Source organism: Mastigoproctus giganteus, chromosome 8 (genome assembly GCF_048544385.1).
Source record: "Mastigoproctus giganteus isolate SK-2022 chromosome 8, ASM4854438v1, whole genome shotgun sequence".
NCBI lineage: Eukaryota > Metazoa > Arthropoda > Arachnida > Uropygi > Thelyphonidae > Mastigoproctus > Mastigoproctus giganteus.
In genome coordinates, this window is record NC_143582.1 from 150,954,587 (window position 1) to 150,968,140 (window position 13,554).

At 37.5% G+C, this 13,554-nt stretch overlaps 1 protein-coding gene across 1 annotated transcript in view; it reads right to left on the reverse strand.

The window, feature by feature from the left end:
* LOC150081916 (beta-1,4-glucuronyltransferase 1-like) overlaps nucleotides 1–13,554 on the reverse strand; it is a 344,451-nt gene that overhangs the window by 288,562 nt on the left and 42,335 nt on the right. The window contains exon 2 of the mRNA XM_090379822.1: nucleotides 8,253–8,438. Within this exon, the coding sequence (XP_090235948.1) occupies nucleotides 8,253–8,312 (60 nt within the window). The 5' untranslated portion in view covers nucleotides 8,313–8,438. The remainder of the gene's footprint in view (nucleotides 1–8,252; nucleotides 8,439–13,554) is intronic.

Genomic DNA, 13,554 nt, shown 5'->3' on the forward strand with positions numbered 1-13,554 from the left:
TTGGCATTTAAGGAACTGGTAGTGGATATTTGAGAAGTTGAAGCTGATTGAGCAGGGCAAGATTTCTCAAACTGGAAAGTGGAATGTAATGTGCTATCGTCAAAAAAACTATGGATAGGATTTCCGGTCAATGGAAGAAGGTCATTAATATAAAAGAGGAAAGAGCAGGAAAGAACTGAACCTTGGGGAACACCAGCATCAGTGGAGAAGTTAGAAGACAGAGAGCCCATTTACCCTCACCCTCAGTGAGCAGTCAGAGAGAAAACCGAATAACCAATTACAAAAACAACTGGCAAACCATAGATGGAATCTTGTTTAGAAGACCTTTATGCCAAACACGATTGAAAGCCTTTGAGATGTCAAGAGCAATTGCTTATGTTTCATCGAACTTTTCCATTGAATTTGTCCATAAATGGGTAACATAAGCCAGAATATCACCAGTGGATCAACACTGACTGAATCCATACTGGCAATCGTTTATCAGGTATAAGGTTTCTAGGTATTTTACAGTTGGCGGTTAATTGATTTCTCTATTACTTTAGAGAGTAGAAGTAATTGAAATGGGAAGATAATTGGATGGAAGGGTTCACCCTTTTTAGGAACTGGCTGGATACGAGCAAATTTCCAAGCAGAAGGAAAAATACCTTTGGAATAAGAAAGTGAAAAAGGCGGCAAAGAACAGGAGTAAGTTCAGGAGCACAGGTTTTGAGACCAAGTGGAGAAATACCATCAGGACCTGAGCTTTCTTAGCATCAAGATTAGTCAAAATCCTTCTGACATCCTTTTGACAGAGGACTACAGGAGGCATTGAATAGAACATATTGGGAATGGTGGGAGGTTTTTTTCCAAGATCATTAATACATTAGTTGGTAGAAAAATGGGATGCTAGCAAGTCAGCTTTATCCTTGGCTGAAGCGACAATAGAACCATCTGGTTTTGACAGAGGTGGGAGCAGAGATGGACAAAAGCAGTGGCCAATAGCTTTGTCAAGAGACCAGAATGCTTGGCTACCATTAGGGCAAGAAGCAAGTTTTCTACTCTTAGCCTGTTCAAACTCTAGTTTGGACTGATTAATAACTGCTTTACAATTGTTGCGAGCTTTGGTGTAGGCAGAAAATGAAACTGAAGAATTGGAAACAAGCCAATTACGATATGCAACATTCTTCTCTTCAACAGCCTCAGCCCATTTATTGGAAAATCAAGGTTTAGATAAAGAATGAGATTTGAAAGCAGAATGTGGAATAAAGTGATTGAATTCCTACGAGAATAATTTCACTGATCTGAACAAACGACATCAGAAGTTTCGAACAGTAATCCAACCAAGGAAAAAAAAGAAAAGAAATCTCGCAGGTCATCCCATTTTGCATTATTGTAATGCCAAACAATACGAGGTTGGGAAGAGCCATGAGATAAAGGCTCCAACTGGAGTAGAGACAATCACCAAGTTGTGATCTGAGATGCCTAAAGGACTACTCACTTCGACCGTGTACTTAGAAGGGTTGTTTGTGAGAAAAAGATCAAGTGTGTTGGCTGTATGGTTAGGATTGTCCGGTATTCTGGTAGGTAAATGAACAATCTGTGTGAGGTCATTAGTAATTGCAAAAACCTCAGCATCCAGACCAGCTGGGTCTGTGTGACTAGAAAATGGAAGCCAGCTGGAGTTCTGAACATTAAAATCACCAAGGAAAATTACCTCACTGTTGGGAAAGTTGGACTGGAGAAAGTCAAGTTGCAAAGAGAGGAAGTCAAAGATCTCCAAGTGATTAGTGGAGTTGGAAGAACAGTAGACACAACAGATGAATTTGACAGAATGAGGTAGAAAGATTTTAAGCCAGAAAAGGTCGAAAAGAGGAGATTCCAAATTAACAAGTCTCTAACAGGGAATATCGGAACGGACATATGGTCAAGTACCACTTTTGAGGCGGTGAAAGGAATCATATAGCGAATAATTTGGGTAACTGAGATGAGCAGGTGGTTGAATCAATCAATAACTGAGATTCTGTCAGAAAAAGTACATGCGGTTTAGCAGACTAAAAGTGGAAATGGACATTGTGAGATCCAACTTAATTTTTTTTGATAAATAGGTGTCATATTATGAAATTGCATATCTTTTATGTTAATTAGCCCATATTTAACTCATTTTACCCATTATAAAATCCTAAAAAGAAGGACGTCAGCTCAAAATGTCACTTTCAACAAAACAGAAAGTAGTACAATTATGAAATTGCTGTTTCTACAGAAAAAACACGAAATTCACACTTATGTGTTGGCGACATTAGGAGAACAGTTTCCATGCTATTGAACAATCAAAAGCTTGGCTGCAAAATTTAAAATGGGTGCTTTTGACACTGAGAATACAGAGAGAACAAGACCAGTTTTTGTAATAGTGCCTGAAAATGTTGATGCCATTCACACATGATAATACTGTCTGAAAGATTAATTTCTGCTAAATAGTTAGCTAAAACTCTAGGCATGTCCAGGGAAAACATTGGATATGTTATTCATGACATTTTAGACATGCAGAGGTTTACTGACAAATAGGTCCCCAAATGTCTGAATGTTGATTAAATGAACAGTGTGCCCCGTTTTCAACTGCAAATCTTCACCATAGTTGTTTCAATATGATCAAGAGACCAAAGGACAGTCGAAGGAGTGGAAGCATGGTTGCATTTCCCTGTCCAAAGAAGTTCCACACCCAGATGTCTGCTAGAAAGGTCATGGTCTCTGTCTTTTTTTTGGGACAAGGATTGGATTGGATTTTGTTTGGGTGGATGGCTTACCTCAGGAGTGCTGTTTTTGCAGAACAATGCTCTGGCACACACACACACACACACACACACACACACACACACACACACACACACACACACACACCAGATTTGCTGAAATAAGCTACTGACTTCATCATTATCCTCCACATTTACCAGATCTTGCATCCTCTGGCTACTCTCTTCCTAAATCTCAAAAGCATTTAAGGGTATCAAATTTGCATTACATGATGACATCATACAAACAACAGAAGCCTGGTTTGGGATGGGTGGCTATCTTTATCTGTGTGAGAGGTTTACAAATGTTGGAACATCATAGAAAATGGAATATGTTGAATAAACTATATATATAATTGCATTATCTTGTTTTTTTTTTTTTTTATTATGGGCAGAGAACTTATCAGCATCCTCTCAGATGATAATTTGGTCTATGACAATTTGATGAAAGACAATTGGGAACTACGACAATTCAGTGTATGTATGTATATGTGAAGAAAATCAAAGTAAAAGATTTGGAAACCTAAGAAAAATTTTGGTCACTTTGGACGTTGGAATGCAGAAATTTTGAAAATTCTTTAATTTTGGTCTCCAGAACAACTTATCTTCATATATATTTCCTAAAAATTGAACAAACAACAGCAAACAAAAGTGTGAAAAAGTTTCTTCTTGTGTCCCAATCTTTAACCTGTATGTAATACTTTTTTATATACGATCTCCCTAAAAATGTAAAATGTGCATTTAAAAATTAAGATGAATAGCGCACTTTATCAAAAATATCAAAACCATATGTGATAACCATTTACTGCATGGCATGTTAAGTTTGTATTTTTGGCCTTGCTTTGTCAAGACAAAAAAATAAAAATGCCGAAGTCTCACACAAAACTTCGTGATTTGTCATACTTGCCAAATCGTTGTGTGTTTTTTTTTTAAATCGTATGATGTGAGCAATACACGAAGGAACCAGTTTTTTCCTGCTTCCTTCGTGTATTGTGGCTGTGAGATCCAACTGGATAGTGTGGCACCATCGTGATATCCAAGCCCAAGGCAGGATTCAAACCCGCAACCTTTGAGTTGCCAGGCAGGCACTTTACCCACCCGGCTAGCCTGGTCGGCACCAAACTGGTACAATCACTAAACTGTCGAAGTCACAGACACTGAACTCTCACATATACCAAACTGTCATACAATGAATTGCCTTGCACCAAACTAACATGGACCCAAGAAAATACACCTCTTTAAAATTTACAATTGAGATAATTATTTTACACTTATTAACTATATAAAATTAAAAATGTTCCTCGGTTTATAATAGTCTTTTATATGTAAGCTTAAACAGTAGAAGTACATAAATCTAACAACACTGGGACTTAGTCCTTGCTGAATTTCTGAAATCTAATACTGTATGGCTCTAATGGTAGAAAAATGCACAGATTTAACTAGACAGTTTAAGCAATATTCTGACAAGGCAGCAAAAAGGAAATGCTTCTATAATTTCCTGATATACTCAAACTCATGCTGTGATATGTTTGGACAGTTTAGTGATAAATTCCATGATATGCCTCTTGTTGGTTTCATTTAATCACAACTTACAGCTACTTTTATTCAAATTTTATTGTTTTTCCTTATGCTTTTTTTTTTTAATATAAATTTAAGACATAGCATGTGATGTTCAGCAAACTCTGTGGCTGCTACTTCAGCAAACAAGGAAAAGTTTCACAAGATGACTAAAGGTGAGCAAGGAGTCAACATAAAAATAATAAGCAAAACAAAACCCTCCACAATGTACATATAGTCACCATTATTTCAAGCTGTATGTCATATACACTCAGTGATCACCGAATTATGACTACCCAGTCCATAATGGACTGTGCCACATAGCTTGCAGTATAAAAAGCCAAACATCTTGGTACACTGTTGCAGTGGTAATTTCCATCTGATCGGGCAAGTCAAAATGATAAAGTAGCAATTATGGGATGTAGTAAAGATGTCATGGGTTGTGGGAGCTTGTGTGTCAAGTGCTTCAGTATTGGGAATGGCACATCTTGTCAGTTGCTTAAGGCTCACTGTGGTTAAGGTGTACAAAGAATGGTGTTGAACTGCTCAAACCACCTCCTACAGACAGAACCATAAAGCATTACACAAGGTGGATGCCCATGGTGAGTGAAGGTTTCAGCATGTTTTAAGGGCTCAATGGCAGGTCACTGTGCAACAATTAACATTGCAATACAATATGGGGAATGCAAGAACAGTACAGGCAGTTTTTGCTTTAAAAGGTTTTTTTTTTTTTTTTTTTCCACGTATCAACAAAATCGAAAATATGAACATTAATTGCAAAATATGAATGTTAAAACATTCATAAATAGCACATTTCAAACCATGCGCTACAATACAGTGTACCCAGCTTTACGACATTAATCCGTTACCATCGTATCACAAAAATATCGTAATGTGACCCCAATAACATATTTTTTGTTAATTCATTCCACAACCTCGGAAGTTCAAATTTTCGCTATATAACTCCCTAAAAGGTCGTTTTTATAGTGTATATTGTATTAGTTACACTCAGTGACTCAAATTATTCAAATTTTAATTCAAATGATAAAACGCACTATACTTTCATCGTTATCATATGTTATAAGAACCAATTTTGAATGGCTTTGTGATATTTTTCTAAAACACATTTCTGGAAGTCACGACCATAAAACAAAAAAACAATTTGCACTTTCTGGTTTATTGGGCTTTTCTGTTACGGCAAGCAATTATGAACGGTAGCAAACTCAATGTTATTGCATTTGTGAAAATACTGATAGCTGGAATTGTGTGGGTTTTTATTTATGTTATTATGGTGTTTGCTCTTTAATGAAATCTTCAATCGTATAAAAAACAAATTTTCAGAATCTTCTCTTCATTCTTTTTTTTTTTTTTTTTTTTTTTTAAAGCTTAGTAAATTTGTTACTCCACGTAAATTGTATTAGTTGTTGTTGTTTGGTTTTGAGGAGCATTAGCAACTAAAGCCATATTGCTCCAGGGATATGGGGTGGTCATTCCCTAACCTTTCCGCATTCCCCATATCTGGTGGTCACATGCTCGAACCCCAGTCTAATCAAGAAGCATGTGCTACGCACTGCTGCTCCTGCCCACCTGGCTATGGAGGCGCTGTATTAGTTGCAATTTGTGCATTCCGTTAAAAACTGCTTATGCATGCTATTGAAATTTATAAAGAAAACAGAAGATTATCTTCTCTTTTCTCTATAAATGAGAAGCATTTCTGAAGATGACTCCTTGTGCAACAAACCAACGAGTGCCAAGCCAATAATGAGTAATCAACAAGCGTGCATTTAGTCGATGATGAAGAATAAACATTCTTTAACATTTGTAAGTCATAAATAATTTCTCTAATTATTATCATTTGCTTGATTTTACAGGTTATGTTTTCATTTCTTTGGATAAATCAATCATTGTTTAAATATAAACAAATTAGCTAACTAATTTCATTGTTGATAACATAACCCCTATTTTTAACATTGTCTATGGGAAATAAATTCTCTCTTTACGAGTGTGCGCTAGGAACGAATTAACTCGTAAAGTTGAGAACTATCTATATCCCAAATCATGATGTGCTGCATGCCCAGACATATGGGGTTCCACAGGAGATGACCAAAGAGACACCTTCTCATCATCGATGGTGAAGGCTGTGATATCAACAACAAGCTGGCTGGATGCTAGAGGATTGGAAACAAGTATGCTGATCAGATGAGTCCAAATACCTGTTGTGAACTTGCTGATGGATGCCTTTGTGTGTGGTGCAAGCAACACCAGTCCATGGACCCATTGTGATGATGCCCACTATCCAGGCAAGTGGTGGTTGTTTAGTAAGGGGCATGTTTTGGTCCATGTGAACTACTGTTTCTTTTTACTACTGTCCTAAGTGCTGGAAATTATGGCAGGTTGCACATGATTTCCAGCACTTAGGAAACCATATGCAACCTGCCACTATTGTATTCTTTCCCAGACAGAAACGTGATCTTTCAAGACCAATATGTCGTGTCATTGGGCCCGCACTGTGTACGAGTAGCTCAAGGAACACAGAAAAGTTATTATCTATCTTGATTGGCCTCCAAATTCACATGATGTCATTCCAGTTGAATATGTGGGATGTTTTGGAACAGAAAATGACATGTATGGACATGCAACTGTCACCTAATCCTACACTGACGAAAGCCTTGCAGGCAGCATGGCTGCAGATCCCTATGGACATCTTCAGACATCTAGCAGAATCAATGGATAGGCAAATAGTGGCTGTTATCCATGCAAATGGTGGCCCAACACTGTATTAAGTAGGCAGTCATAAGTATATGACATATAGCTTGAAATAATAGTGGCTATATGTACATTGTGGAGGGTTTTGTTTTGCTTATTATTTTTATGGTGACTCCAAGTGCAAATAGATATTGACTAGTTGATGCATCTGTTCGGACCAGTTTTCTAGTTTAAAGGAAGAGATGAAATTATAAATACTAATTCAGAGGACTGCCTACAGGAATATCTGTAGGCAGGTATGCAGATCTACAGGTATGCAGCAAAAATGGAATGTCTGCTTGAAGGGGTGGAGCAAGTTTGTCATCAAAAGACTTAATTAACCTGACTATTTTTTAGGACAGGGTCAAGGAATTAAGTTTTGGGAGACACCCCAGATGTGAGAACAATATTCCACAGTAGGTGGATTTGTGATTTGAACAGAATTAGTAGATATTTAGAAGAAATGCCAAGAACAAAAGAAACATTCTACTTTTTTCAATGCAAAAACGCAATAGTTGTGATATATCTATGTCAAGAAAGGATGGAAGTAAGGCTGTCCCTCCCCAGTAAAGGTATGTGATCCTGTCTAGAAATCTGAATGCTAAGAAAGGGAGCATGAGAGCAACAGACTTTTTTGAAAATAAAGGTAAGCTTATGTTTCAGGATTGACATTAAGTCTCAGTCTCTCTCTCTCTCTCTCTCTCTCTCTCTCTCTCGAATCAATATCAAGGAACAATTTGATCAAAATTAAGGAAATATAATAATTCAGGATGCTGTGAGCTTCTTATGGTCATGTATAATGCTTGAAGAGCCCTGCATTCAAAGTTATAAATGACTGAGATTCAGGTTTTCAATATGTGTGCGATTTCTGAAAGCTGGATTTCAGGTTTACTGTATTAAGCCAATAAAAAAAAATGGCAATTGAATATACTGAATACATATGATGCTAATTTAATCATTTGTTTCTACTTTTTAAACTATTAATGAAACAATATTTTGCATATTATTTTGACTTTTTACTGCATAAAAATCTGTGGCCACCTATTCTAGCCACCACCTAAACTTTGAATGTTAAAAATTGTGAATTAAATGTGCTCTACTGACTCCTAGACAATGCTTCTTTTAAATAATTATTTTTTCCTTCAAATTGCAGATGTTTTCATAAAAATTTTTCTTCCTACTTACCTGCAGGATGGCTATTACCACAACCAACAGGACCACCACCCTTCTCCAGATAGCAGGCATGATGAGTTAAGTTTGTGTAATATACTACATTTTTCAGTTTTTCATCTCTTGTAAGGAATTATCATTGGTAGTCGGATAAATATAGAGTATTCTGCTTTTTTTTTGATATAAGAGTTGATAGCTGGTCTGAAACAAAAATATAATATAAAATAAAATGAATATATTTTTAAATTCCTTATGTTATATTTATTCCTATAGTTTTTTTCTATATGAAAAATTTTTTGTATATATCTATGACTTTCATTAATACTTTTTAGGTATGATCAGTGCTCCCTATTTAGAACGTTTACAACTTGTGAAATTCATTTTGTACCAATCACATTTTGATATTCCAAATGATTTCTCAAAACTTTTACGATAACTGTTTGGTTTTTTTTTCCTATTTAAAATCACCTGTCAACCTAACATCAGTTTCCTTTTCTTTTACTGTTAACAAAAAGATCTGCCTATTTCTAAATTTTTTTTTTTCACTTCCACTAAAACTAAATTCCAGAGAATTTATTATTTCCTTTTCAAAGTAATTTTCATAATGATGGCAATTAAATAACAGCACCTTTCACAATGCTAAAAAAAAAAAAAAAAAAAAAAAAAAAAATTGTATCTACCATTAGCACCATGCCTAGTGGGTGTTCACGATGTTTCAAACTCAAAAAGCCAACAACTGAGGAGGCTGAAAAAAAAAAAAGTGATTATTAATGGCTTCCAATGTCTCAATATTTATGTGCTGTCTACCATCAAATCCCAGTAATCTGCTAATGAATTTCTCTCAACTATATGAGTGTTAAAACAACTATAATTTATATGAATCCTCACTCTTGTATATTTCTAACCAAAAATGCACAAACCACAAATTATACACGATCTCTAACAGATTGTAAATTGGATATGGCTAACTAGTGGGTGTTCACGATGTGAAAAACAGCCATCATCATAATTACAACCTAACTGAGCACAACCAAGCATGCTGTGCTGTTGTGCAAATACTATTTACAATGTTCACATTACCAATATTCCTGAACATTTATCACAAGCTTCCACTCTGAAGATTTTGATGATGCCATAAGATATCAAAAATTGCCCCCAAAACTCAGGCTAATGTTATTGGGTAGTTTTAAATTACTTTTTTGGAGCAATGTTCCACCAAAAACATGCTCCTCTATGCTGAAGGCCGTGTTACTTTATGCTAGTATGGCCCATGAACATTTGTAGTTTTAGAGGATGTTGACAGATGGAGACAAAGCAGTGGATAAGAATGCTACTTACAGATTTCATGTTTGGCACTTTTTTTTTTTTTTAAAGTTATTTGTAATTTCATTGCATGTCATTTAAAATGATCACCCTACAGTTTTTTTATGCCTATAATTATGAGTCATAAAGCATAGCCAAGGTTATAATAGTTCAATAATTAAAAAATAATTTTTTTCTTTTTTATCATTGCTAATGGAGTTTCTGGATTGTATACACATGTATTTTATCAAGCAATTCTGAAGGTTTTAAAAATTGGGGAAGTATATATATATATATAAGAATTTTAAATATATATTTTTTTATATAAGAAATGCAGAACTGGAATTTGGGGAGTACAATGTCTACAGAAAGGATAGACAGGATAGGAAGGGAGGAGGGGTTATGCTATTAGTTAAAAAACACATAAAATCCAAGGAAGTGAAGCCAGTCGACATCGCTGGACAGTGCAGTGTCGAGTCAGTTTGGTGTGACATAAGCATTGGGAGATCAAAATTGAGAGTAGGAGTGTGCTATAGGCCTAATGCCTCTGATGAGTATAATAAGAAACTGTTCGGAGAAATAGAGTGGGCCAGTAAATCAGAGAGTCTTATAATGGGGGATTTTAATTTCCCAGATATTGACTGGAATTTGGGGGCTGGTCACTCACACAGTAGCAAGGCTTTTGTGGATTTATTGGATGATTGTTTTCTACATCAGCATGTTCGGGAGGCAACTAGAGGGAGTAATACTCTTGATTTGATTATCAGTAGTGATTCTTCATGCATTAAGAATCTGCAGATAAATGAACCACTTGGTGGCAGTGATCACAGTGTGCTGAAGTGGGAGTTACTCAAAGAGGTAACTACCATTAGGGGTAAAGGGAAGGGGTATTGCTTTCGTAAAGGCGACTACAATGGACTGAGACAGTATTTAAATTCTATACAGTGGGATCAACTGATGATATTGCCAACAGCAAATTCAAAATGGGAAGCATTCAAAGAACTTATCGTGGAAGCTACTAGGCTTTACATACCAACTAAGAAATATTGTTCAAGGTTTAGGCCTAAATGGTTGTCAGATGAACTAATGAGGCATATGGCAGAGAAGAAAAATGCATGGGATACATACAAATTAACACGTGACACGGACGCCTATGATAGATACAAGTTGATCTGTAACCAAGTTACAAAGGAGGTTAGGCAGGCGAAGGCAGATTACGAGAGATCCTTGGCAAGGGATGCGAAGAAAAACAGCAAAGAGTTCTTTACTTATGTAAACTCTAGACGGAAGGGGATGAATCAGATTGGTCCACTTGAGATCGATGGGTCAACTGTTGATGACCCTGCTCGGGTAGCTAACAAACTAAATGAATATTTTGCATCGACATTCACACATGAGGAGTTATTCAGCGAGGGGAATGCCAGAGGTGTATTCAATTCTAGCAGTAAGCTAGAGAATCTTGTAATAACTGAGAGCAAAGTGGAGGAGAAATTGTTGAAGATAAACACAAGAAAGGCACCTGGGGTGGATGGGATCTATCCAGTTATATTAAAGGAGGCAGCAAAGGAGGTAAGCAAACCCTTAGCCATAATTATGAGAGCTTCCTTGGACTCAGGGGAGGTACCCATTGACTGGAGATGTGCAAATGTGACCCCAAATCACAAAGGGGGATCAAAGGCTGACACAAGTAATTATAGACCTGTGAGTTTAACTTCTGTTCCCGGAAAATTAATGGAGGCACTGGTGAAAGAAGCACTGCAGGATCATCTAGACAAGACTTCAGTTATAGCTAGGACACAGCATGGTTTTGTTAAGGGGAAGTCTTGCCTGACCAATTTGATTGGATACTATGACGCAGTCACAAAAGAACTGGATGCAGGGAATAACTTTGATATTATATACTTGGATCTTAGAAAGGCTTTTGATACTGTTGCACATGGAAGACTGCTGCACAAATTGGAGCAGTGTGGCATTGGAGGCAAGTTGCTGCTATGGATAAAGGGGTGGTTGAGGGGGAGAAGACAGAGAGTGGTAATCAATGGACACTGCTCATCGTGGACTAATGTTATTAGTGGAGTCCCTCAGGGTTCAGTATTGGGGCCTTTATTGTTTTCTGTATTTATAAATGATATTGATGATGGTATATCAGGCTTAATGTCCAAGTTTGCAGACGATACGAAGGTTGGCAGGGTTGTCAAGGACACTACTGACACTATGCTGCTGCAACAGGATTTGGAAAGGTTGAGCAGATGGGCTTCGAGGTGGCAAATGAAGTTTAACATTGACAAATGTAAAGTACTACATATGGGAAACAGCAACCCCAGAGCAGCGTATCAACTCTGTGGTACTACACTGACAGTGGTAGAGAATGAAAGGGACCTGGGGGTGGTGGTGCAGGCAGATATGAAGTTCTCTGAGCAGTGCAGATGAGCTGCAAGAGTAGCTCATGGTGTATTGTCAATGATATATAGGAATTTTTCTAGCAGGGATAAGGAGGTGATTATTCCCTTGTATAAGGCAATGGTCAGGCCACACCTAGAGTACTGTATACAGGCCTGGAGGCCTCATTTCAGGAAGGATGTAGAGCTGCTGGAACGAGTACAGAGAAGGGCAACTAGATTGGTGAATGGGACAAAGGGGTTCTCTTACGAAGAAAGGCTTAAGTTTTGCAAATTACAGTGTCTGGAAACTAGGCACCAGCGGGGTGATCTGATAGAGGTGTACAAAGCCTTGAATGGTTTGAGCATGCTCAATGCTGATGGGATTCTTCCTCTAGCTCAGAAAAATCACCTGAGAGGGCATAAATTCAAATTGAGGAAAGACAGATGTAGGATAGATGTGCGGAAATTTGCCTTTAGCCAGCGGGTGGTTGGTGGGTGGAACAGACTTCCATCCCTTGTCGTGGAAGTTGATAGCCTAAATAAGTTTAAGGCTCAGCTGGACAGGTATTTCGAACGAACAGAGGGGTGAAGTGGAAGTGGTTATTTTTATTTATTTATGTTACTTTTTTTTTTTTTTTTTTTGGCTGATGCTGCATAAGCTTGCTTTCTTGCATCAAATGCCTCTACTAATGCTAATGCTAATGCTAATATTTTTTTATTTTGATTTATAGTTAAATGTTACGGTAGGACTATGGTCAAACACAAAAATGTTCTAAGGAAAAATAAATTGAAAAAAAAAAAAAAAAAATCATAAATAATCCTCTACATCAATATACAGGGTGTCTCAAAATTTTTGGTACAAACGTTTAGGGGAGGTAGGTAACATCTAAAGGAATGTGAATCGCATAGGAACCCATAACCAGAAACGTCACGGGAAAGTAGTAGCAGAGGCACAAGATGCACAAATGACACAAGACAGTAATTAGGGGCAAACATTTATTTGACATAATATTAACAATGGAGTACGAGATGGATGCATTTCGTGATGTTACAACAGATGCTCGAAGGTTCCACCATGAGACGCGATGCATGCGTGACGCTGACGCAGCATGGATTGGCGGACACGATCGAACACACCTGGAGTTTCTTTGAAAGTAGCAGCAGCGCAGATGAGTCTTGCCACGAGATCCATTTCCATCTCCACAGGCAATTCATACACAATAGATTTGAGGGGGTCTCCACAGAAAGAAATCAAGGCTCGATAAATCAGGCAAGCGTGGGGGCCAGACAACGGGTCCACCACGGCCAATCCATCGACACCCAAAACACCTGTTTAAATGGTCACGAACACACCTTCAATAATGGGCAGGCACCCCGTCATGTTGAAACCGAATGTTGCATCTCACATTTGCTGGAACATCGTCAAGTAACCTTGGTACAACTTGTTCAAGAAAGATACGATATTTAGCAGAGTTCATGCGGGATGGTAACAGGTATGGGCCGACTAAGCAGTCACCAACCATACCTGCCCACACATCTATTGCGAAGCAATGTTGTGCCGCATGGGGGCGCACACCATGTGGGCTGTCTGCTAATCCATACACTAGGTACAAACCAGAAATTTTCCCTCTCGT